General features: G+C 38.1%; 2 protein-coding genes across 2 annotated transcripts; one reads left to right on the forward strand and one right to left on the reverse strand.

Moving 5' to 3' along the window:
- Window positions 1–11,701: 11,701 nt before the first annotated feature.
- On the forward strand, window positions 11,702–16,528 carry LOC142530561 (uncharacterized). Its single transcript, XM_075636392.1, has 4 exons — window positions 11,702–11,974; window positions 13,852–14,517; window positions 16,018–16,137; window positions 16,313–16,528. Exons 1-4 carry the CDS (start codon window positions 11,702–11,704, stop codon window positions 16,526–16,528), a joined length of 1,275 nt encoding a protein of 424 aa, XP_075492507.1.
- A 6,360-nt stretch (window positions 16,529–22,888) lies between these two features.
- On the reverse strand, window positions 22,889–23,533 carry LOC142530562 (uncharacterized). The gene is made up of 2 exons (XM_075636393.1): window positions 23,171–23,533; window positions 22,889–23,122 (listed from the first exon to the last, which is right to left on the reverse strand). The coding sequence occupies exons 1-2, from the start codon at window positions 23,531–23,533 to the stop codon at window positions 22,889–22,891; spliced, it is 597 nt and encodes a 198-aa protein (XP_075492508.1).
- Between the last annotated feature and the right edge of the window lie 3,386 nt (window positions 23,534–26,919).

Consider the following 26,919-nt stretch of genomic DNA (forward strand, 5'->3'; position numbering starts at 1 on the left):
CATCCAAGGAAATACGATCGTCGGGCTCCCACTGAGACCATAACCATCACGATTTCTCAAACATATCATCGTATTAGTCACAATCCCTTCACGTCCTAAAAAAAATCACGCATATTCGGATCGTTTTTATTTTTGAAACCAAAGATGCAACATTTCTTTTAAATGTCCAATAATTAATCCATAAAAATTCATGAACATTTCAAAATCATGATTTAACATATAACAATTCATAAACATGCATAGTCATTGAAAATAATCATATGAGCATATAAAATAGCATTTAGGACATTGCCATGAAGTTTACTAATTTTCAGGTGTAAAATGACCATTTTACCCCTGAACGTGACGTTTTACGTTTTTGATTTTTTCTTGATTTCTTTGACTCTAACATGTCCCAATTAATTATTTAAGCTTAAATTAAAATTTCCATAATATTGTTTAGCTTAACAACTAGGCTTTTTAGTTAATTCGTAATTGGAGTTTTGAAGGCGTTTTAATCCCGAAAAATCCCAAAATTTAATATAAAATTCCTAAATTCAAAACTTAGTCTTTTTATATTATTTTAGCCCTCATGAACCATGACTCGACCCCCGTGAGCCATTGTTCAATTTATTTAAGGTTAGAAACCCTAATATGACCTATAAACTTCGACCCCGAGCCATCTTTCTATTTTCTCTAGCCGCCCCCGAACCATGTTGATCCAAACTCTGACTAACTCATTAGAGCACCCTATTGGACCCTATGATCCCTTAGAAAGCTCCCCATCACAAAAACGAAGCCCCAACCCTAACCCCCTACATGGCCGAGAAACACACTTGTGTTAGGACTCTTATTTTTTAGCTTCCAGGGCCCTACCAGCGAGCCCAACCCCTGAACCAACCTATTGTGCACTCCCTTAGGACCCTAAGGAATCACCCAAACCCAAGCTTCCAACCCCAGGCCAAGCCCCACGCCCCCGAGCAAACGCTGAACCCTGCGCGCCACTCTTGACAGATCTCGGGTAGGAGTCCTTGCTGTCAAGGACTCCTCCCAAACCCCTTAGCTCAAATCATAGCATGGCTAGGACTCTTCCTTTGACCCTTCCATGGCCCTGGCTAGCCCTCGAACCAAGCCAACGCCAAACCCAGCCGTGAAGACCCCAAAACCGAACCCTATTCTTCCCATGACAGCATGTTGCTTTTACAATTGGTTTCGATTCGTGTGTGGTGTTTAGGTGGTGTTTTAGGAGTCTAAATCCATGTGAAACAATGCTTGATCAATACCTATATCATGGCAGCCCCTTTAACACATAAAAAACATGATTTTGGAAATCAAAAACACAAGTTTAGACACATAGGCATGAAGTTACGAAAATTCCAACTTGTGTGCTATGTTTTTCCTTTAAAATTATGCGTAAACAATTAATATGGTGTGATGATGAGTAAAAGGAGAATATGGTGTGCCTTTGAAACACACGATTATTCGTTGACGATTGGCGAAGAACGGAGCAAGACCTTGGCTTGAACTTCTATCTTGAGTTACTCGATTTTTCTTCTCAAAATGTGGTATGTGTTGTGTCGTTTATTTGGAGAATTGGGGTGCCAAATTCTGAAAAGTGGTGTGGGCATTGTGTAGGGTTTAGGGTGTGTTTTACATAATATATACTAATCAATTCACTAATAAAGGCTTTAGGCCTATTAAGCATAATTTTAGGCCCATTAGTGCTTGATTAGGATTTAATTAAAATATTAAAATCTAAAATTAATTTTGTTTAATAAAGTTTGTGAATTGGTTATCCAGGTTGCCAACACGTTTGTATTTTTGTTGAAAATCCAACTCCGATAAAAATTACGTCCCGGCGTATAAAATCACCTCAAAACTCCTTATTTTCAAAAATAAGAAAAAGCATCACCCATATTTTAATAATTAAAAACAAATAACCAATAAAAATATTTTTTATTTTTTAGTCATCGGTCTCCGTCCCTCGATCAAAACTCAAATAACCTTTAAAAATACATTTAATGCAACCATATAGAAAAATATATTTTAAACATGTCAATATGAACAACAAAATTAATTAATGCAATTAAAACAATTACTTAAAATACAAGGGAATATAATAATTTGCGTGCATGTGGTTCGCGTGGACTTTCGAATTTTCAGGGTGTTACAGGTTTGCTAATTGCCTTCGTAGAGCTGAATTAACTTCTCCCAAATTTCTTTTCCAGTCTTGCAGATCTTTATCTTGATGAAAGCAATTTTATCCGGCGTTTTGTACAAGATGTATTTAGCCACATTGTCCAAATTGGCTTTTCTTTTGTCTTCTGCAGTCCATTCTTCTCTGGCCTTTTCAATGCGGTGTGGTTCACCGTCAGTTATGGCAACAACAATGTTTGATTGGAGTATTTTCATGGGTCCGTTAGTGATAACGTACCACATATCTTCATCTTGAGCAGCTAGATGAGCCTGCATTCGAATCTTCTAATCGTCAAATTGTTATCTGGAAAACATTGGAATTTTGTTGAAAGAAGATATGGTAATCAGTTTTGTAGATAGAAATATTCAGGAACAAGATTCTACTGCTCTGATACCACTCGATAGGATCGGTTGGGAGTGAAAAATGTTTGGGGGGGTTGAATAAACACTTGACAATTCTCACAACTTCTTCGATTTATGAATCAGTTTGGTAATAAACTGAATTCACAAATCTTGTTGTCAATGTCAATCAATTAATTAGTAAAAGTGCGAAAACTGAATGACAGATAGAATAAAACTGAAGTTAAGGGACAAAAGATTTGTGGATGTTCGGAGATTTCAAACACTCCTATGTCACTCCTTCTATCTCGAAGATAGAATATTTACTAAAAGACTTTGATCTATACAAAGATTTGTACAAACCCACTTCAGTTTTGACTTAACACTGCCAAAACTAAAACTCTTAGTTCAATACAATATATCAGTACTCTCTTATATGTGACTTTCTTAGCACAACGGATCTCTACAAGATCGAATAATACAACAGTGAGTGTTCGTTCTTTTAAGCTCAATGTATAGCCTGAAAGCTATGAATGTATATATTAAGAGTGGGATTTTGAGAGATTTTGAACTGAAAGAGTATGCACAGAGTTCTGTTTGAACAATTTCGTAGCTTGATTACTTGATTACTCGATTGCACGATTACTCAAAAATTACTCTTCTTCAGTTGATCTTCTCGACTATTTATAGGCTTTGCTTCCAACGATAAAAATGAATACATTTGAATCTTTAAATCTGTTGTATAGTCACGTCAACATTCTTCTGACAATCATACACTGTATCTTTTCTGAAAATTGCGGAGTTCCCACTACATCTTGCAGTCTGCTCTTGTATAGTTGTCAATTGATAGCTACGTTCCTTTACTGATGAAGTGTTAAGCTGATTTATCAGTTGACAAAGTCGATAGGATTAACTGATTGCTCTCAACTGAGTTCAGTTGCCTTTGACTATATGCGCACTAATCTTCAGTTCAGGCAACTTAACAATTTACGAATTTTTAGTTTAGTTATTCTCAGTCTTTTTGATCAGTTGTTCAACCTTTTCAAGATCAATTTGTAAAACTCCAAAATTAAGTTTCCAACATGTATGATACCCAATGTAGGACAAATTGGGGTAATCATTGAGTCACAATAGCTCTGTTTTTGAAATATTGAACACTGAGAAATTAAAACAAGTTTGGTTTTACAACCAAGCAAAAAGAACTCAAAAAAATCCCTATAAAAATCGATTATACATTTTTGAAATGAATTTAAAAAATATATAAATTGAATGTGTAAAAACTTTTTGGTCGAACCATTTTATCAAACACTTGGTATGGAATATTTTGATATTTGAAGAACACATAAAATGATTCGATAATACATCTTAAATATAGTAGCAATAATTAAATATAATAAAATAAAGATGCACAAAATTGTTTATGGATGTTCGAAGAATAACAGCTCCTATGTAATGCCCGAGATTTTGATTCTGTTAATATGAGATTATTGATTATGAATTGATATAATTATAGACGGGCTATTACGAGACCAGATTGGCCAAAATATATGAAGGGTGCAATTTTGAGACAGAATTATTGGCGCCCGAGCGGTAGAAAATAACCGCCCGAGCGCCAATGTGCAACGGGAGCACGCTTCGGGCAGAAGATGTGGCGCCCGGGCGGTAGTTTGTGACCGCCCGAGCGCCAATGTGTAATCCGAAGGAGCTCGGACAGAGAATGCCGCGCCCCAGCGGTAGTTTAGCACCGCCCGAGCGCCGACCGAGATTCAAGAAAAAGAGACACGTTGCCTTAACATGCAATTGGGATATATATATAACGTCTATCCCTTCGAAATCATTCAGCCAAAAATCGAGAAAGGGTCTGAGGAATTGTGTTGAAAATCCTTACGCCTTTTGCGAGAAATCCGTCCGTCTGATTTTGAATCCGACTTCGGTATTGAGTTCCTAGCAACGTAGGCTACAACTGGACGTAAGTTTTACTACGTTTTGACATGTTTTAGAATTATGATATTGTCAGAATTGAATGGAACTCATATATGTTGTTCTTGACATGTTAGACATCATAGAATCGAAGTCAGATCAAGAAACAGACTGATTATGGAATTGTTGTGATTTTCTGAAGTTAATTGATTGAGATATGATATCAGATTGTGTTAGTATCGATTATGAATTGAGAGAATTGTTATCTGGTGACGTGGTATTGACGGAGATACTGAGTTCGTACCGTTGTACCGTTGATTTTGAATTAAATCAAGATTGATCAGATTGTTATTGATTTGAAAGGTATATTGATATGAAATTATTGGTATTGTCATTGCCAGACAGGCTGTGAGTTCAGAACTTCGACTGAGCCAGAAACCGACGAACGAAAGGTATAAGTCAATGTGGTATTGGGACATCGACTCAAGTAGGATGTACTTGAGTTTCCCTAAATCACATACTTTACTTTATTGCATTGATATTGCATTGATTTGATTGATATACTTGTTCTCTTGATTTATAGATAGCAGGTATCAGACGAGAAATCTTGTGACAGAAGTGCCTGATAGTGGTAGGATCGCCACGGGCACATTGCACGATGTTACAGGATAGTATAGACATCTTGGGACGGAAGTGCCTGACAGTGGCGGGATCGCCACGGGCACATTGCACGATGTCTCAATAAGGGATATTAGCGATAGAGCTACAGTCTATGACGGTCAGATCAGGACACCGGATGTTGGTTATATCGAGTAATAGGATTGGAATTCTTCTATTACGGAATTCGATATAGGAACACCATATTTGGTTATATCGAGTAATAGGAACATAGTTCCTTCTATTACGGAATTCGATATAGGAATACCACATTTGGAAACCGGGATCCCTAGACTAGGATTGAGTCTAGTCTTAAATGTGAAGTCATGAGTCTAATTGACAGTTATATTGATTCATGTTGATTATGTTCCTGAATATGGTACATATTGATTTATGTTCCTGATGGTGGTACATGTTTAGAATCTGATTTATTCTTGATATGGATTTATATTCTGATTTGAATACATGTTAGACATATCGGTTATATGCGGTTACATTGTTTTTATGATTGCATGTATACATGATTTATACTGAGAATGTAATTCTCACCGGAGTTATCCGGCTGTTGTCTTGTTTGTATGTGTGCATGGCAACAGGTGGGATAGGATCAGTGTCAAGAAGAGAACGAGGCTGGACTAGATAGCGTGGAGATCCGGGCTTCGAAGCAACTTAGGATTCAGCATTGATATATAGTTGAACCTAGTTGAATTCTTGTAGATAGTACAAGATTTATATTTTTATGTTTAATATGTAATTTGAATTGAATTACATTACGTTTCCGCTTTGTATTTTAAAAAAAATTTAGACCCTGTTTATTATAAATGTTTGAATTATTCCTAAAGACGATTAAGGAATGAATTAGCGTCCGGGTCCCCACATCCTATGTCACCACTTCTTCCATCTAAGAAAGTATCATTTGAAGACTTTGATTTATACAACTCTTGTACAAAATTCTTTTAACTTATGATTTATATTTTGCTTAATTGAAACTCCCAACATACTCGATTATAGGTCGCAACCTCACAATTCACATAATTTTATTGTCTCTCATCCCAAGACTGTAAACACAACATTTAATGTCTTTGTGAAGACTATCACTCAAATAAAATTTGAAGTTTAACTCTCACGTATATGTGTGAGTGATTGTGTGTGAGGATTTAATACTTTACAATGTATATATATCTCAAATTTATCATCATACTTGGGTTTATTCTCATTTCAACTAGTTTTTCTTGTATAATATGCCCATGCTTTCAATCACATCAAAGCTTGTATTTGATCTTCAAGTAATTGTATTTATATCATCCAAGAATTATATAGACATTAAATATAATAATATGATCGTTAGTAAGGTTTTTGTACTATTTCTGACATTGAAACAGTCACATTCGCGCTTCTAGAAACTTTCCTCAGCTTCTGCTGATTTTCGTCTCTACTGGATGCAGCTACTATTGGTTGTCTACTAATTGCAGCAGCTACTAGTATAACGTTTGGGCTATGCTGTATTTCAGCGTCTACTGCTTTTCAACACTAATGATTTCAGGACTATTGATTTCAGTATCCATGTTTCTGATATGGTTGTTGTAATGTCCCGAAAATCGGAAAGTCCACGTGTACCACATGCATGCAAATTATTAAATTTCTTTGGTATTTTATTAAATTCTTTTAAAGCATAAAATACATGTTTATTTTATTAATTTGTGTTTAATTATTTTTATGCATTTTATGCATATCTATTTAATGGTAGGATTTAATTCATGAAATTTTAAAGGTTCATGCAGTAAAGATTTTTAAGTTTCATTTCGTGCTCGAACGAGAAACGGAGACCGGAGAATTTCCAGGAAATTATTTTAATTACATGATTTATTTTTATTAATTAATATAAGGTGTTTTTAAGTGTATTTTTCAAAAATGGAATTTTTGGGATATTTTACTCGCATGATATTATTTTAACCGGTACGCAAATTTTAGCGAATCGGGGGACTTTTTGAGGGTTCGGCTAATATTTTCAAAAACTTTCCAACACGAAATATTTTTCGGGAGTGTGTTTGGATTTAATGGGTCTATTTTTAAGCTTATTGGGCTTAAATATTTTTTAAAACTTTTAATTAAACAATTAGGGTCCATTATCTACTAATTAATCATATAATTATTATACTAGAGCTACCCTACATCTATTATGTACAACAACCGACACTCCATTCAGATTTAGGACCCTTGGTTTCAGAAAATTAAAGGGAGACACCAATTTAAAGCCACGGTTTTTGGTTTGTTCTTGCATCCAAGGCTATCTGGCGCTCCTCTCTTCTTCCTCCTCACGTTCTTACATCATCAAGGCACACTAAGTACTTTTTTTTCTGCATCATTTACGCTGTATATTTGTTGATGTGTGTTTATTTATGGGTGGAATTCTCGATCCAGCTTGTTACATAGAAATGGGTTTGGTTTTGCTTAAAAACATGCACCCTTTTTATTCTCTAATCATGTTTCTTCAAGTGGTTGTGCAAGGGGCTGTTGGCTGCGCTTGTTAAGGGGGCTGCGACATGTCATGTTCGAGGGAAATAGGGCTGGAGCCGGCTTTGGGTTGAAGCTTGGTGTAGATCGAGAGGGGTGTCTAGTTTTGACTCGGTTTTTGGGATAAGTTGAGTACAAGGATTAGCTAGCCACGCAGGGACCTAGCTGAGTCTTAGACCAGACTCTGGTAGGTCTGAGAGAAGTCTTGGAAGGGCTCGAAGCGTGCTAGAACCTCAGGCTTAGCAGACCGCAGGCTTGAAGATGGGAGCTCGGGTGTAGTGGTTTCGGGTTCTAGCGCTCGTTTCTGTTGTATAAGTTGCATGGGGCCATGAGCTTATGTTCTTGGGGTTCAGAGGGCCCTAGGGTGGTCTAGGGAAGGATGAGTAGTAGCTGTTCCCATCAGATTTAGGCGAGAGTCGAAATAAGGAAAGTTGGTGGCTTGGGTTTTCGGATTAGCACTTGCTGGCCTATTGTGCGAGTGACTAAGGGTCAGATTTTGAGGTTTTTAGGACCTTTTAGATGTTGGTAAAGCATGGTAAAAAGTTGGGAATAATTCGGTTAAGTTTCGAGTCGATTCGGATTAAAACCGGGACACCGGCCCAAGTTTTAGAACAATTCAGTTAAGTAATGAAATGAGCACGAGTTTACGTCTAGGAATGATTATAAATATGTTTTGGGATGTTTTAAGGAGTTTGGTAAGTTTCGGATCAAAATAATGAGTTTTGGTTTTATCCGTGATTTAATCGCCGCACGAAACATTAATTAAAAAATTAATTGAAATGCCTAGATTTAAGCTTAATAAAATTATGGAAAAATATATTTAAGCTCAAATAATTATTAGAAGTCTAATTTTTTAATTTGGGAATTTTATGCTAAGGTTTGGTTTAATTCGGGATTAAAACGCATTAATATGTTATAATTAAAGATTAATTTAAAAGTCATTGATTTAAACCAAATAAAAATATGGGAAAAATTCATGTAGGTTTAAATAATTATTTGGGACATGTTAAAGTCAAGGGAAATAAAAAAATGTCAAAAACGTGAAATTAGAGGTTCAGGAGTTAAACGATAATTTTTGGGTTCGAAGGGCAAAATGGTCATTTTGCACCCGAGGTGAGATTTTGGTCAAGGCAGCGCCCTAAGTACAAATTCATGATATTTTAAATTTTCACGCATCATGATTCACGATTTTTAAGTTTTATAAAAATATATGTTGCATGCTTGAATTTAAAGGAAATTGCATTTATACATGAGTTTTATAAGTGATGAAAATGACGATGTTTTGAATGACCGAAATTAGTTGTGGCTATCGAATTATATGTAAATGCTTATGACGTATATGTAAATGCTGATGATGAGGCCTAGGCATAGTGGATGGGTGATCCTGTCACTGATGTCCGACAGCCGCCGGTTACCGCGGTTCTATGTATGATGGATCCATCATAAATGATGATGTACGATAGTCACCTCTAATGAACTGAATTCAAAAATGATAAATGATGAACGATAAAGGATGAATGATAGATGATGAACAATAAAGAATGAATGATGAACGATAAATGATAAACGATGAATGATGGATGATGACATGAGATGACATGTTTTGACACGTCATGATTTTACACGACAGTTTATGTTCATATTTTTAAGTTAATGAAAGTTATGTTGAGTATGATATTTTTCACTGCTGTGTGCTATGTATATGTACTTGTTATTCCTGGTACAGGCGTATTGAGTCTTTAGACTCACTAGGCGTGTGTGATGCAGGTGAGCTTAATGTTGAGGAGACTGGAGGTGCCGAACTCTGAGTAGGCAGACCTGGTGCAGAGACACGACCCGAGGACCACATGTTTTCCGCATTACGATTTATGAGATTGAGAGAAGATGAATATTTTCATACGTTGATGATTTTAAGATTTTTATTAGTTTATGTTTTCGTATGATTATGGGTGAATTTTGTTATTTTTACTGTCAAATTATTACGATTTATTTTAAATGTTATTTCGAAAATGCGAGCTTTATATAAAAAAAATATTTCTGCACTTTTTAAAACGAGTAGACGTCACAGTTGTATTGCTGTCTATTTATTGAATTTGACTGCTACTGAATTCTGTGTTGTAGTATGTTGAATCAGTCTGCTGAATTCATAATTCTGAATTGTTCTGCTGATTTCTGTTGTAATGGATATGTCTGCTGAATCTTCGGTGCTGAATTAGGCGCTGGTGATTTAAGGTCTGCTGAATCCAGCTTTGCTGAATTCAACGGACTGAATTCACCCTTGCTGATTTCGGATTTCTGCATCCAAAACTTCCAACTCGAACAAGCTACTACACACTTGAGTAAATATGTTAGAAATACAATAACAAATTTTGTTATCATCAAATCAAGATTGTTAGCATTTCGAAACCCAACAAAAATAATTATTATTGTTCGAAAAAATATAAAATATTTAGCACTATTTTTTTGAATAAATTAATATATAGTGTATTACTATTTTTTGTAATTTAATACAATCAGCAATAATAAAATAATTTAATCGGGTAGTAATAAAGTTGCAGTGAACAAAAGATAACAAAATTTTAAATTATCTGAATTGTTTTCAAATTAGTAATGGTATCGATTATATATAAATATGTAGTTTGCAATGTTGTACTGTCCAGAATATTCTTTTAGCAATGGCCCATGAAAATATATTTAATATTGTTTACTGCATGGGCTAAACTTTCAAATTATTCATTTTATGGAATTAGTGGCTAAAAAATTGTGTTTGGAAATCTTTTTTTATGCTATCGATGCAATAAAGGCTAGAATTTCAATTATCCTTTTGAATTTTAAATTTACAAGTTTTAAAACATATTATAATTCTTGAAATAATTCTTTTTCATACTATTTTTTTCTTCTCCGCAAAAAAATAATTTATTTATAAATAAGATAAATAAATTAACAGCAGCTGTTCAACGACAAAGTGAAATGGTTTAGGTCGGTAACTTCTTATTTAGTCATGCATATTTTTGCATAAAGTCTTGCTATTTTAGTACATGCATGTGCAAACATGAAGTTCCATAAGGTTTAACATTTTATTATGTTGTTATTCATATTTTTCGAATTGATGTAAAAGACATTTATGCCTTTAGCTGGTTATAGAACCGTCAAAACCAAATTAGAATTCAAAAAACTAAAATAAGTTCACCATTCCAATGAAACTATGCAGAAAATTAACATCAGCCTAAGCAAAATATGAAAAACATTTCAATCGTTCTCCTGCTTGTTTACAACTTTCATTTTCTTATCTGGAGCTGGAAAAGAGAATTGATCAACGAGAGACCTTTTCAAAGTAGGGTCACTCATAGCTTCATTTTGCATGATTGGCTTGGTTGTTTTTAAATGTGCGGTCATATCATCTTCGAACGAACAAATCTAAAAAAAATATTAAAGAAGCATACAAAATTAAGATTTAGTTCAAAAATTTATTAGTTTAAATATCACATTAATTTATTCATTAACCTCATTTACAATATTGAGGGGATTGGAGGTGCTGAACTCTGAGTAGGCAGACCTGGTGGGACGACACGACCCGAGGACCTCATGTTTTCCGCATATTTATGATTTTAAAAGTTGAGAGGATTTGAGTATTTTATATACACTGTTTTATTTCACTGACGGATGTTAAGATTTTTTTGTTTATGTTTCCGCTATAATTTTATGGCAGATACTTATGATTAATTTTAAATGGTATTTTTGGTAGGACTGCATGCTTGCAAGATATTCAAATGCTTATTTTCAAGATGTGAGCTTTAAAAAAATATTTCCACATTTTAAAATAATAGATGTTTCAGTTGGTATCAGAGCAAGGGTCCTTATATGGTTGTGCCGCCGCCAGCTTCTGCAGCTCATCTTCCAACCTCAAGTCTGTAAGCTTTTATGTTTTAAATGTTTTAAATGATTTACTGTTATTACCTGCATGTCTTCATGATGTATGATTTACGAGGATTTCCAGTGCATGTTTAACTGCTTTTATGAATTAAAGACTCTTAATTTTGAAGAGCTAGATTAATTGCATGATGTGTTATGTTTATAAATTAGACTGTATTCAGATATGCCTCCCAGACGTGACCCCAGTGTTGACAGACAGGATGAGATACCTGGAGGTGGTAGAGGACCACCACCACCACCGCCTTTGGATGCAGCCACCCGAGTTCTGGAGGGTATGACTAGGCTACTGGAGCAGGTACAGCAGGCTTCTAGGCCTCAGGTAAACGTTTTTGAGAAGTTCAGGAGACTTAACCCGAAGGAGTTCGGGGGTACTACGTATCCATTCCTAACCGAGGGATGGATTCGTTCACTGGAGCTGCATTTCGAGTACCTTAAGGTGAGAGATGGTGTGGGGACCCAGACGCTAACTCATCTTCTTAATCATTATAGGATTAATTGGGAACAATTAAATAAACTGGGTCATAAATTTTTTTTTTAATGTTGGATACCTTATTAACAAGTATACAAAGTTCTACAACAAATTAGGTACAATCTCATTCAAATACACGATAAAGTTTAATATCTACAACCAGATCAAAGTACAAGTCTTGTACAAATGAAAATCATAACGAACTACTGTTCATCGACTACATATCAAGTGATGAAATTCAACTCTACTTCTGGGTCCGAATCTCCACTCTAAACTCAATTTCTCATCCTCTTCTCGACCATGATCATGTTCCACCTGTTGTCATGCACACATACAAACACAACAGCCGGATAATTACGATGAGAAATATATTCCCAGTATAAACAACATATACATGCATTTCATACAAACATATATAAAAGCATAGAATAGTTGTCAATAGCATGTATCATAATCTGAAAACATGAATCGATATAAAACTGTAAATCAAACTCTTTGACTCTTAATTTCAGACTCGACTCTTATCTAGGGATCCCGGTTCGAATAAGAACGCAACAGTCTCCTACCTACTCTTCCCAGCTAGATGGTCGTACGTTCTTATTCCCAGACTTTGGTCTTCTATATCGAATCTCTGCAATAGAAGTCGATCTACTCCTAAGCGCCATCGACATAAACAAAAGGTCCAGTGACTTGGCACCTCTGCCAAAGACATGGCACATCTGCCAAAGACTCAATACATGCTTTGCTATAAATCAATAGAGTAAGCATATCAATCTCATGAATTGCAAACATCAAAGCAATTACAATAAAGTATGTGGTTTTGGGAAACTCAAAATATCTCTTACTCGAGTCGTATCTTCCGGGTTTAACATTGATTTATACCTTTCTTTTGTCGATCTGACGAAGTCGAAGTCTTGAATTCGAAGCTGTCAATACTCAATCTGGCAATGACATTCGAATATACAATATCACCATTCTATTCAAAGCAATACTGGATATGATCAGAACGCAATCTAATTTTGTTTTGACGGCATAACATCACAATCTCGATATACCCAGCAATACAATATCAACAGATACAAATCACAATTCATAATCAATCAATAAACACAATTTCAATACCAAATCTATATATTCTCAATCAATTCAAATCTGAAAATGATAACAATTTCATACAATATCCGTTCTTCAATCCGATTTCGATTATACGATTACCACAATCTCACGAACACATAATAACAATCATATCATGATTCCTTCGATATCAAGTTTTTGAATCATACAAGAACATAACAAAACTTACGTCCTTTTGAAGCCTTTGACGAGAGGAACACAGTACTAAACTCAGATTGAAATTCTGACGGTTGGATCTTACAAAATCACAAGTCTACATCCAAGGAACTTGAGGAGCAACTATGGCAATTTCAATTCTTGCTCTGCAGGATTCTGATGGAATAAAGGATTTGTTTACGTATTATATGCATGGCAACGCCAAGTGGCTCAATCTTTGTACTGCACGTCTCGCGCATATGCGCGACCATCATCGGCGCATATGCGCGAGACCTACTGTCTCGTCGCATAACACTTCAACGGACCTAATGTCTCGGGACTTCTTCTCTTCACATGCTCGCGCATATGCGCCTATGCGCGCCTAGTCTCGCGCATATGCGCGTGGTCTTCTGCCTCGGCACTTGCTACTCGCACATATGCGCGCCTCGTCGAGGCGCATGTGCGCGATACCTACTGTATTCCAAAAATACGATACTCATGCTTTATCAATTCTTGTCTTGGAGTGGTTTTCTATAATAACATTAATTCATCAATTAATAATTTCAAATTAACAGAATAAAATCTCGGGCAATACAGATGGCGATCGAGCCAGGTGCTCCATTTACGTGCTGAGAGATGATGCATCCCTTTGGTGGGAGGGAGCCGCTCATGCAGTGGACTTGTCTACCCTCACCTGGGACGGGTTTAAGGAGTTGTTCTATGGGAAGTCTTATCCAGTTGACTTCAGGGGCCGTCTGACAAGGGAGTTTATGAGTCTCTGCCAGGGGGACACATCTGTGGCGGAGTTTATCCGCAAGTTCGACAGGGGCTGCCATTTTGTGCCCATGATTGCGAGAGATGCCGCCCAGAAGCTGAGGCATTTCTTAGATGGACTGAGACCCACTCTTCGCCGGGATCTCATGTTGATGCGGCCGGCAGGTTATGATGAGGCCACCGCCTACGCTTTTCAGTCGGAGGAGGCTCTGCGGGACATAGACTTTGAGATGCAGAGGAAGCGGCATCAGACTCAGTCCAGCTCCCAGTTTCAGAAGAAACAGTTATCAGGGCCATCAAGACAGCATAAACCCAAAGTCATTTTAGGAGGCCTCAGCAGCAGAGACCTCCTCAAGCGCCAGGGGTGCTTAAGCCAGCTGACAGGCAGCCATGCCCACACTGCAATAAGTTCGATGTCGGCAAGTGTTTGTGGGGTACCTAAAGATGCTTCATTTGCGGGCAGGAAGGTCACAAAGAGGCGGACTGCCCTAAGAACACTGGCCCCCTACTGGCCGAGCTTATGTAATGCATGCCGAGGAGGCCGAGGCAGAGCCAGACTCGACATTGATTACTGGTAACCCTTGCATTTTAGATTTTACTTTATCGCATGATTGCATGGATTTATGAATGCATGAGAATTAAATTTATGGGATTGATAACTTAGAAGGATTTAGGACGCATGCTCTACCTAGTTGGGATTAAGAATTTAATTGTTTGATTTAAGAAATTTTAGGACCCAATTGTAATAACCGATAATTTGAAGACCTAATTGTTAAATCGAGAATTTTGGTATTAGAATTCTAAAATGGGGAAGGGTCGTCTTGCAATTTCAAAATTTTTATCGGGGTCATGTTGCAATTTTTGAAAAGTTGGAGGACCAAAGTGCAATTTTTGAACTTTAAAGGGGCTAATTTGCAATTTTTGATTTAATTTCGAATTTTTTTTGGAACGATGCTAGGGTTATTACTTGATTTTTCGAGGATTTTGGGTTAATTGCCGATAAGAAATTCCTTAAGTTCAACACTATTAGATTTGATGGTATGTTTTGTCGCAGGGAAGATATATATTGTAGGTGTAGCCATGCATGCACTGCTATATTCAGGGGCTACACATTCGTTTATATCTGAATCTTTCATCAAGCGACTAGGAATCATACCAGTAGCGATGGATTCAGGGTTCGAAGTATCGATCCCATCCGAGGATAAGATGTTCACTTTCTAGATAATGAAGAGATTGGAGCATTGGTTACAGAAGTATACGGTGCACGCAGATTTAATAGTACTACCCTTACCGGAGTTCGATATCATCTTGGATATGGACTGGCTATCTTCTCATGGTGCAGTCATAGATTTCCGACAGAGGTCAGGGACGGTCAGACCGGCCAGTGGGAAGCCGTTTGTTTTCGATGCAGCTAGACATCAGTAGATGATGCACGTCATTTCCTGCTTGTGTGCGAGGAAGCTTATGAGGAGAGGCTGTCAGGCGTTTTTGGCCAGCATCGTGTCAGTGTCTGAGCCAGTCAAGCAAAAGCTAGAGGACATTGATGTGGCCAGAGAGTTCTCCAGTGTTTTCCCTAACGATGTTTCATGTATCCCACCAGACAGAGAGGTGGACTTTTCGGTTGAGCTTATGCCTGGCACAATGCCGATATCTAAAGCACCCTACCATCTAGCACCTACCGAGATGAAAGAACTGAAGGATCAGATACATGATTTGCTAAATATTGGATTCATTCGCCCTAGTTTTTCTCCATGAGGTGCACCAGTTCTGTTTGTCAAGAAGAAGGATGGCATCATGTTATTGTGAATTGACTACCGAGAGCTGAACAGGGTCACAATCAAAAATAAGTATCCGTTGCCGAGAATCGTTGACTTGTTTGATCAGCTTCAGGGAGAATTTGTGTTCTCAAAGATAGATCTTCGATCCGGTTACCACTAGCTGAAAGTGAGAGATTATAACGTGCACAGGACAGCTTTCCAGACGCGTTACGGGCACTACGAGTTTATGGTGATGCCTTTCTGTCTGACGAACGTGCCAGGGATCTTAATGAATCTCAAGAATCGCGTGTTTCAGCCATACTTGGATTAGTTTGTCATAGTTCTCATTGACGATATCCTGATCTATTCGAAGAGCAAGGAGGAGCAAAATCATCACCTGAGGACAGTACTGTAGACTCTACAGGATAGACGGTTGTATGCCAAGTTCAATAAGTGTTAGTTTTGGCCGGACATAGTGGAATTCTTGGGCCACATTGTATCTCAGAGTGGTATAGAGGTCGATCCTAGTAAGGTTGAGGCAGTCATAGATTGGCCATTGCCCAAGAGCGTGACAGATATCCGTAGTTCCCTGGGATTAGCAGGTTACTACATAAAGTTCATTCAGGGCTTCTCTTCTATTGTGGTGCCTATGACCGCATTGACGAAGAATAATGCCAAGTTTATCTGGGACCTGAGTGTCAGGAGAGCTTTGATAGACTAAAGCTAGCATTGACCACTACACCAGTTATAGCTATGCCATCATGGCAGGGAAAGTTTGTGGTTTATACAGATGCATCGAAGCTTGGTTTGGGCACGGTTCTGATGCAGCAAGACAGAGTGATAGCCTACACGTCCAGACAATTGAAGGTCCATCAGAAGAATTATCCGACTCATGACCTCGAGCTAACAGCAGTGGTATTTGCTCCGAAGATCTGGAGACACTATTTGTATGGGGAGAAGTGCAGGATTTTTACTGATCACAAGAGCTTGAAGTATTTTTCAGACAGAAAGATCTGAATATGCGACAGAGGAGGTGGCTTGAGCTGGTGAAGGATTATGATTGCGACATTCACTACCATCCGGGTAAGGCTAATGTGGTTGCAGACGATTTTAGCAGGAAACACGCAGTGATTGCTCATTTGTCAGTGTAGAGACCGCTACAGGTTGAGATTCAAAGATTTGAGCTTGCAGTTTATGCGAGGATAGAGGCCCCGAATCTTGCTAGTCTGACATTACATTCGACTCTGAGAGACAGAATTCGAGCAGAGCAGACTTCTGACGAGCAGTTACAGAAGTGGAGACAGAGGGACGAGGCTAAGGGCTAGAGACTATATACAGTTGTGGACGACATAGTCCGATATAGGGACCATCTATGGGTTCTTGACACTGTTTCCTTTAGAGCAGATATCCTGAGCGAGGCCCACAGCACCCCGTACTCCATCTACTTAGGGAGTACGAAGATGTATAAGGATCTACAGACTCTGTATTGGTGGCCGGGCATGAAGCTAGATATTCTGCGTTCGTCTCCGAGTGTTTTACTTGTCAGCAGGTCAAGGCAGAGAATCAGAGGCCTGCAGGGAAGCTGAGACTACTCCCTATTCCCGAGTGGAAATGAGAGAATATCACCATGGATTTTGTGACAGGGCTTCCGAGGACTACTGGAGGATTTAATGTCATTTGGTTGATTGTTGATCGTCTCACTAAATCAGCTCATTTCTTACCAATCAGGAAAACATTCACCATGACTCAGTACGCAAAGCTGTAGATAAGAGAGATAGTCAGACTGCATGAGATTCCAGTGTCCATCATGTCAGACAGAGATCCGAGGTTCACGTCTGCATTCTAGAAGAGTCTCTATCAGGCTCTAGGTACTAAGTTGTTGTTTAGTACAGCTTTTCATCCTCAGACAGACGGACAGTCAGAGAGGGTGATCCAGATTCTGGAAGACCTACTCCGATCTTGCATTATCGACTTCCAGGGCAGCTGGGAGCCAAAGTTACCTCTTGTGGAGTTCTCATATAACAACAGTTATCAGACATCATTAGGTATGGCTCCATACGAGGCACTGTGCGGGAGTAAGTGTAGGTCGCCAGTGTTTTGGGATGAGGTAGGAGAGCGAGCAGAGTTGGGTTCGGATATTGTTAGATAGACAGCAGAGTTAGCGGCTAGGATTTGGGGCAGGATGAGGACTGCACAGAGCCGCCAGAAAAGTTATGCAGATCAGAGGCGGCGAGATCTTGAGTTCACAGTATGGGATAATGTTTTCGTGAAGGTCGCATTGATGAAAGGTGTGATGAGGTTCGGGAAGAAGGGCAAGTCAGCCCTTGATTCATCAGACCATTCGAGATTCTCGAAATAGTTGGAACACTTGCATACAGAGTTGCATTACCGCCGAATCTGGATGGAGTTCATAACGTGTGGAGTTCCACGTCTCCATGCTGCGGAAGTACATATTGAATCCTTCACATGTGCTGAACTATGAGCCACTTCTGCTGACATCGCACCTGTTATTCGAGGAGAAACCCACCCAAATACTGGACATACAAGAGAAGAGGCTCCAGGACAAGGTTATCCAGATGGTCAAGGTTAGGTCGCTGAATCATTCCGAGGAAGAGGCTACTTGGGAGACTGAGACCAAGATGAGGAGTCACTACCCGGAGTTATTTGGTACGTTCTAAATTTCAAGGACAAAATTTTATTTAAGGGGGAGAGTTGTAAGGTCCAGGAATTTAATTCACGTAACCTGAGTTCATGCAACCTAGGATTTATTTAATTATGTGTTTAATTATTTTTATACATTTTATGCATAATTATTTCATGATAGGATTTATTTCATTATATTTTTAAAAGTTCATGCATTAAGATTTTAAGTTGCATCATTTTGGAATTCATCCATCTCACTCAACTGCAGTTTTCTAAAATCTCCCGAAGCTTGCAAGTCAAAGTTTAATTTCTTCACATCCCAAAATGCTCTATGCTCCAACTCCAACGGCAAATGACATGCTTTACCAAAAACCAGCCTATAGGGAGACATCCCAATAGATGTCTTGAACGCAGTCCGATAGGCCCACAATGCATCATCTAACTTAATGGCCCAATCCTTCCGATTTGTGTTGACAGTCTTCTCCAGTATTTGTTTAATCTCCCGGTTTGATATTTCAGCTTGTCCATTTGACTGAGGATGATATGCTAATGCCACCTTGTGCTTCACACTGTATTTTGCCAAAAGTGAGTTGAAAATTCTATTACAAAAATGCGTACCTTCGTCACTTATGATGGCTCTCGGTGTTCCAAACCTGGTGAAGATGTTCTTATGCACGAATTTAGCTACAACACGAGCATCATTAGTATTGGTGGCGATCGCTTCCACCCATTTCGAAACATAATCAACAGCTAATAAAATATAAGAATGACAAAAAGAAGGGGGAAATGGTCCCATGAAATCAATGCCCCAAACGTCAAAAAGTTCCACTTCCGAAACATTTGTCAGTGGTAATTCGTGACGCCTGGAGATGTTTGCTAACCTCTGGCATCTATCACATGATTTTACTAAGGTATAGTTATCTTTAAACAAACTAGGCCGATAAAAACCAGATTGCAATACCTTAGCTGATGTTCGTGACGTTCCAAAATGTCCACCATATGGTGAAGCGTGACACTTCTCTAGAATTTGACGTGCTTCGATACCCTCCACGCAACTCTTAATCACTTGGTCAGCACACCACTTATACACAAATGGATCATCCCAATAATAGAACTTGATACCATGGACGAATTTCTTCTTCTGATGATAGCTCAAATCTGGGGGGAGGGTTCCGCAAGACAAAAAATTAGCAATATCAGCAAACCAAGGAAGTACAGAATTTACCTCAAAAAGTTGTTCATCTCCGAATGTTTCTTGTATAGCTCCCTCTTCTTTCTTCTCCTCCAGCTCAAGCCTCGACAAGTGGCCAGCTACTTGATTCTCAGTACCCTTTTTATCCTTGACCTCAAAGTCAAATTCTTGTATTAGCAAAATCCACCTTATTAAGCGTGGTTTTGCATCCTTCTTGGCGAATAGGTAGCGAATAGCTGCATGGTCAGTGAAAACGATTATCTTTGTGCCAATCAAATAAGGTCTGAATTTGTCGAATGCAAATACTACTGCAAGCATCTCCTTCTTGGTAGTAGTGTAATTTTGCTGTGCAGCATCCATCGTGCGACTTGCGTAGTAAATCGCCCTAAATATCTTTTTTCTTCTTTGGCCTAAGACAGCTCCCACTGCATAATCACTTGTATCACACATTAGCTCAAAGGGCTCCTTCCGGTCCGGCACTATCATGATCGGTGCAGTTACCAATGCCATTTTTATCTTCTCGAATGCCTGCAAACAATTATCATCAAATATAAAATCAAAATCTTTCTCTAGCAAATTACAGAGGGGTTTAGTGATCTTAGAGATATTCTTAATAAATCTACGATAAAACCACGCATGTCCTAGAAAGCTCCTTATTCCCTTGATGTTCCTTGGTGGGGGAAGTTTTTCGATTGCAACGACTTTAGCTCGGTCCACTTCTAATCCCTTAGAAGACACATTATGTCCAAAAACAATACCCTCTTGGACCATAAAGTGACACTTCTCCCAATTAAGAACTAAGTTCTTATCCTGACATCTCTGCAAAACAAGGGATATGTTATGTAAACAATGATCAAACGACGAACCAAATACCGAAAAGTCATCCATGAAGACTTCCATTATTTCCTCCACCATATCTGCAAATATGGCTATCATGCACCTCTGGAAAGTGGCAGGTGCATTGCATAGCCCAAACGGCATTCTCCTAAACGCAAACGTGACATAGGGACACGTGAAAGTATTCTTCTCCTGATCTTCTGGCGCTATAGCAATTTGGTTATAACCTGAATAACCATCTAAAAAACAATAATGACAATAGCCAGCAAGTCTATCAAGCATTTGATCAATAAAAGGCAGTGGAAAATGATCTTTACGTGTAGCATTGTTCAACTTTCTATAATCAGTACATACTCGCCAACCAGTTACAATACGCGTAGATATCAGTTCATCATTTTCGTTTCTAACTACATTTATTCCACCCTTTTTAGCCACAACTTGTACAGGAGATACCCAACTACTATCAAAAATAGCATAAATTACACCAGCATTCAGTAATTTCAGTACCTCATTTTTCACAACCTCTTTCATTGCTGGATTCAATCTCATCTGATGATCCACATAAGGAGTATATGACTCCTCCATCAAAATTTTATGCATGCATATAGTAAGGCTAATTCCCCTAATATCAGAAATCGACCATCCTAAAGCAGTTTTAAATTTCCTCAATACTCTCAATAATTTATCTTTTTCAGTACAAGTAAGAGAGGAAGAGATGATTACTGGATACGTCGACTTTTCACCTAAAAATGCATAGCAAAGGTGACTTGGCAGCTCCTTCAAATCAGGGGAAGGAGGTATTACCTTTGTTTGCTCATGTACCTCCAATTCCTCAAGCGGTGCATCCGTTTTTCTTTCTTTCTCCAGTGCTTCAAAAGCCATCAGTTGCTATTCACTTCCCCATTGTCTTCATCAAAAGTTCATGCAGCACTTATCAAACAGCTCTCCAAAGGATCCCTTGTTCCTGCACATTCAAGAGACATACATGAGTCTATAACATCAATACTCTTACAAGTGCTTACCTCATTCGATCCCTTCATGGCGTGATAGATGTTAAAAATGACTGCTTCTCCACCAACTCTCAAGGTGAGTTCACCCTTATGCACATATATCAATGCCCTCCCTGTTTCCAGAAACGGTCTCCCAAAGATTAAAGGAGCATCATGATCTTCCTCCATATCTAAAATCATAAAATCAGCAAGAAAAATAAATTTATCTACTTTTACCAGTACATCCTCGGCTATCCCACGTGGATACGTGAGACTTCTGTCTGCAAGTTGTAAGGTGATCGTAGTTGGTTTAACTTCTCAAAGCTACAGTTCCCTGTAGATAGAAAATGGCATCATATTAATACTTGCTCCCAAATCACATTAAGCTTTAATACATTTAGAACCACCAATAAAGCAAGGAATAGTAAAACTCCCTGGATCTTTTAATTTCTGTGGTAGCTTCTTTTGCAGTATGGCGCTACATTCTTCTGTCAGTTTACAGTCTCAAATTCCTGCAGCTTCCTCTTCTTAGACATCACATCTTTAATAAACTTTGCATAATTCGGCATTTGCTCTAACGCATCAGCAAATGGTATGTTGATGTGTATCTTCTTAAAAATCTCTAGGAATTTTGCAAACTGATCATCCAAATTTTTCTTTTGAACCTCTGCTGGTATGGAAGAGTTGGCTTAAATACTGGAGGTGGTTCAACTTCAACTTCAGCTTTGGGGCCCTCAGTTTAAGCTTTTTCAACTGTCTTCTCACTTTCCACTCTCTCTTTAGGGATTTGTACCCCCAATTCCTTTCCACTCCTCAAAGTGACTGCCTTGCACTGCTCTTTTGGGTTAACTTCGGTGTTACTAGGAAATTGACCCCTATTATGATCTCTCAATGCAGTAGCCAACTGTCCAATTTGAGTTTCCAAAGATTTCATTGTGGCACCCATATTTCCCATGTGAGTCTCCATGTTATCAAGACGAGACTCAGTCCTTGCCATCCTCTTTCCCGACTCAGCAACAAACATTCCCACTAAATCTTCAAATGAAGGCTTTCCTTCCCCCTTTGATGTATTGAACCCCGGTGGAGGATTCAACACATTTTAATTATTTGCATAAGAAAAATTTTCATGATTTCTCGATCCTGGATGATAAGTATTAGGGGGAGGGTTACCTCGATATCCTCCGAATCCATCAAAATTTCGGTTGTTGATATACTGAGCTTCTTCAGGAAGAGCTTGTTCTTCAGCAACAATCGATGGACCCTCAGTCTCTGCTGTGCTCACTTTGTTCATAGCTGCGAGTTGTGTGGTCAGTGCAGATACATGTGTAGTGAGTGATGTAATAGGGTCCACAGCATACACTCCGGCTGTCTTTTTTACTCCTGCCCTTTCAGACGGCCACTGGTAGCTATTTATCGTCATCTATTCAAGAAAGTCATAGGCTTGCTCGGGAGATTTAGTAAAGATCGTGCCACCAGCTGCAGCATCCACTGTTCCTCTTGTTTCCCCATTTAGACCGTTGTAGAATAATTCAATCTGCACCCAGTCTTCGAAGCCATGGTTCGGGCACTTTCTCAACAACTCCTTGTATCTTTCCCATGCCTCATACAATTGCTCAAAATCAGTCTGCCTGTACATGCTAATCTCAATCTTCAACTGTGCAGACTTTGCAGGGGGAAATTATTTTGCCAGAAATTTTGTCGCCAGCTCCTGCCATGTCGTGATGCTTCCAAAGGGAAGCGATTGGAGCGATCCTCTAGCTTGATCCCTGAGAGAAAACGGAAACAAACGCAGTCTAATAATATCATCAGGAACATTATTAATCTTTACCATATCTGTTATCTCCAAGAAGGTCCTCAAATGAACGTGAGGATTAGAAGTGGCAGTCCCAGCAAACTGGTTTTGCTGAACCGTGTTGATTAGAGCAGGCTTCAGCTCGAAATTATTTGCGTTGATGGTCCCTCTTGAAATACCAGAGTAATGATTGTTGATCACTGGTCGGAAGTGATCTCTGATAGGTATAGCCTCTGGCGGGATGTGTCTGTCATTTTCTCTGTGTTCAGCCATTGCTTGGATCTCTTACCTTCTTGCTTTTTTAATTTTCTCACAGTTCTTTCGATCTCCGGGTCAAAAATCAGCAAGTCTGAATTTTGCGATCTTAGCATACACTGTCAAGCAGGAAAAAATGAAAACTCAATCAATATAAAATAAAATAAAAAATAAAAGCTCTAAATTAAAATCTAGACTAATTGGTAACAATACTGATATAAATTCAAATTTGACACTCCCCGGCAACGGTGCCAAAAACTTGTTGCGTTTTTTCTTAAATGCTCGCAAGAGCACGATGTCAAGTTATAGTAAAATGTAATTTTGAGTGCAAGTGTCGATCCCACGAGGGTGTGTATAAAAATATATATCAATGCTTGTAATTAAAATAGTCAAGACTTTATCTAGAAAAATCAATAACCCGATTGGTTTGTTTGAACGAATTAATTAAAAACAAAGGATTAATCTAATCACCGAATTGAGAAATAACAATGAGTGAAAATATCTAGAGAAATGATTTCACCAAGTTTCCACGATAATTATTCCCAATTAAATTTACATTCATGAATTCCTATTATTTAATGACCAAGAACACTTAATTATTTTATTCCCCCTTTCCCAGGTGACGAATAAATTGTACCAATCAAACTTCGATTCTAATATTCCTAATTAAAATCTAAGTTTCATCGATAAATGAAAACAATGTTCTTACCTAAGTCTCGCTAAAGTTATATGCCTTCCGAACACTATAAACATTCAACGATGTGTTTCTAATGATCTATAATCTTAGTCCCTCTCCTGAGTTATAGAATTAATCAAACAACATACAATTTATGGCCAGTAAATTGCAGTGAAATAAACACAGATAACACAATTAAACAAGAGCGAAATTCAATCAAATAAGCTACTGTATCAAATCATCGTATCAACAAGGCTACATCATTCTCTAAACTAGAAAATTAGTTCATCACGAAATCCAAGTGAAAACAAGACATGTTCAACGTTTTAGACATCGCAACACAGTAAAATAAAGAAGCGAAGGAAAAGATAACAAATCCGAAGCGTCGTCTTCGTCCCCATATCCGTCGTTCTTCGTATTTGTGACTGTTCTTCGCACTTTAGATCTTCGTCTCGTGTCCGCGTCTCTATCCCGTGAGCTTTTATCTCCAAATTGGTGTTTTTATCGTGTTCTTTTCTCCCACGGCGGCTCGATCCTTTTTTCTGACCTAACTCGCGCATTATATACGATTCTGGACTCTCGGCGCGCGTGGTGGCGCATGATCTCGCCCGACTGCGCGTGCCATTCTGTCGTTTGGCTTTCTGCTACGCGCGCGCGGTCGCGCTTGATGTCGCCCGGTGGCGCGCGAGCTACTGGTTCTTGCATGTATTGGTGCGCGCGCGCCTGCGCGTGATGTGGCGATGCCGCGCGCAAGTCTCTGGCCGATTCTGTCATGTAAGTGCGCGTGGCTGCGCGTGATCTCGCGCAGCTGCGCGCGAGGCTCTGTTCGACAGTGTGTTGGTTGTGCACTTGTTTTCTTGGCTCACTTGGCTTTGTGTCCGCTATTTTCTCCATTCCTGAAATGACAACAAAAACAAACAAAAAATGCATAATTCTATTCGAAACAAGCATAATTCAAAATAGATTCTAATATAAATTAAGTGCAAATCTTGCACTTATCAATAGCCCATACTATCAATCTCTCCAAAACCACTCATAAACATAAGTAAAAGTCATAAAATATCTTTAACATAATTTAAAATCATAAATAATAAACTAGTGCAAAAAACTAGCGTCGGTCCTCGGGTTATGTGTTTCTTCAGTCCAGCAAAGTCAACTATCAAGCCCTCCGTTAGCATTATTATCATAATCACATGCATCATTCACACCTAGTGAGTATTAAGACTCAACACACCATAATCTTGATAAAAACATAATACGTATACAGATTACATACAACAGTGAAAAATACTTGTACTTAAAATATCATTTTCATTATGATTCATAAACTTTAAACAATAACATATTCATAAACATTTTCCATAAACTTTTCATAAACTTTTTCATAAACATTTTCATAAAATTTATCGTAACATTTTCATATCAATATAAACATATTCATATTCATCATATACATATTCATATTCTTATCCATATTCATATCAACATATTCATATTCATATCCATATTCGTTTTTGTTAACTTCAGCTCGTTAATTGTGACTCGTAATCGTATTCGTATTCGTATTGGGCGATGAATCCATCTACATATTACCACAGTACTGGGACATCAGCGACAATCTCACCCGTCAACTAAGCCTTGGCCTACGTATTAACATATCATCGTATTCGTATCAATGGAAATACGGTCGTCGGGCTCCTACTGGGCCTTCTCTCTCACGATATCTCCAACATATCATCGTATTATTCACAATTACTTCAACTCCTTCAACGTTTCGTATACTCATCACTTTATAAAATTAAACATGCATATAACATTTTTATTTTAAAACAAAGCATGCAACATATCTTTTATCGTTATCGTTTTATCATTAAAATTCCATATACATTTAAAATAAAAATTTTAACATATTAAAATCTATAAACATTTAAAATAAAAAAATTTAACATATTAACTCGTAAAAATCCGTAAATATTTAAAATCAACATTTTAACCTATTAAATCAAAAACATTTAAAATAAACATTTTAACATATAAAAATTCATAAAAATTTAAAATAAAAATATTAGCATATAAAACAGCATTCAGGACACTGCCATGACGTTTACTAATTTTCGAGTGTAAAATTACTGTTTTATCCCTAGACGTAAAATTTCACGTTTTTGACATTTTCTTAATTCCACTGACTCTAACATGTCCCAAATAATAATTTAAGCTTATATATTGTTTTTCATAATTTTATTCCACTTAAATCTAGGTGTTTCCAATTATTTTTTAATTAACGTTTCGTGAGGCGGATAAATCCAAAACTCATTATTTTGATCTCAAATTTTAAACATAACATTTTTATTATTTATTCTACCCTTGTGAGCCATGAACCTCACCCGTGTACCCATGGTTCCAATTTTTTTCTTATTAAATTCGAAATACGACCCTTCATCGTACAACCCGAGCCATCTCCCAATTACTTGAGCCATGGTCGAGCCATCTCAAGCCAAACCCGATCCAACCCATGTAGGCACCCTACTGACCACCCCTGACCCCTGGACCTAACCCTACTCTCTCAAACCCTCCTGGACAGAAGCCCTTTGCTGCACACCTTGAACCCATCCACGCTCACAAACTCCTAGCCAACTTAGGAAACTTACAATCGAGCTCCCACCGAGCCAACCTGACCCTAACCATCTCTGTACTACGCCCAGACACAGCCCAGACCAGCCCAAGCCCT

The sequence above is a fragment of the Primulina tabacum genome, chromosome 17 (genome assembly GCF_025594145.1).
Source record: "Primulina tabacum isolate GXHZ01 chromosome 17, ASM2559414v2, whole genome shotgun sequence".
Lineage (NCBI taxonomy): Eukaryota > Viridiplantae > Streptophyta > Magnoliopsida > Lamiales > Gesneriaceae > Primulina > Primulina tabacum.

Bases quoted from the DNA above. Each gene is read 5' to 3' on its own strand.
- LOC142530561 (XM_075636392.1), top strand. From the start codon at position 11,702: ATGCCTCCCAGACGTGACCCCAGTGTTGACAGACAGGATGAGATACCT. The intron at 11,975-13,851 runs GTGAGAGATGGT...TCAAATTAACAG, and splicing joins TGCATTTCGAGTACCTTAAG to AATAAAATCTCGGGCAATAC. The intron at 16,138-16,312 runs GTTTGTCATAGT...ATTGTATCTCAG, and splicing joins TTTCAGCCATACTTGGATTA to AGTGGTATAGAGGTCGATCC.
- LOC142530562 (XM_075636393.1), bottom strand. From the start codon at position 23,533: ATGGCTGAACACAGAGAAAATGACAGACACATCCCGCCAGAGGCTATA. The intron at 23,123-23,170 runs GCGACAAAATTT...AAGTCTGCACAG, and splicing joins TCACGACATGGCAGGAGCTG to TTGAAGATTGAGATTAGCAT.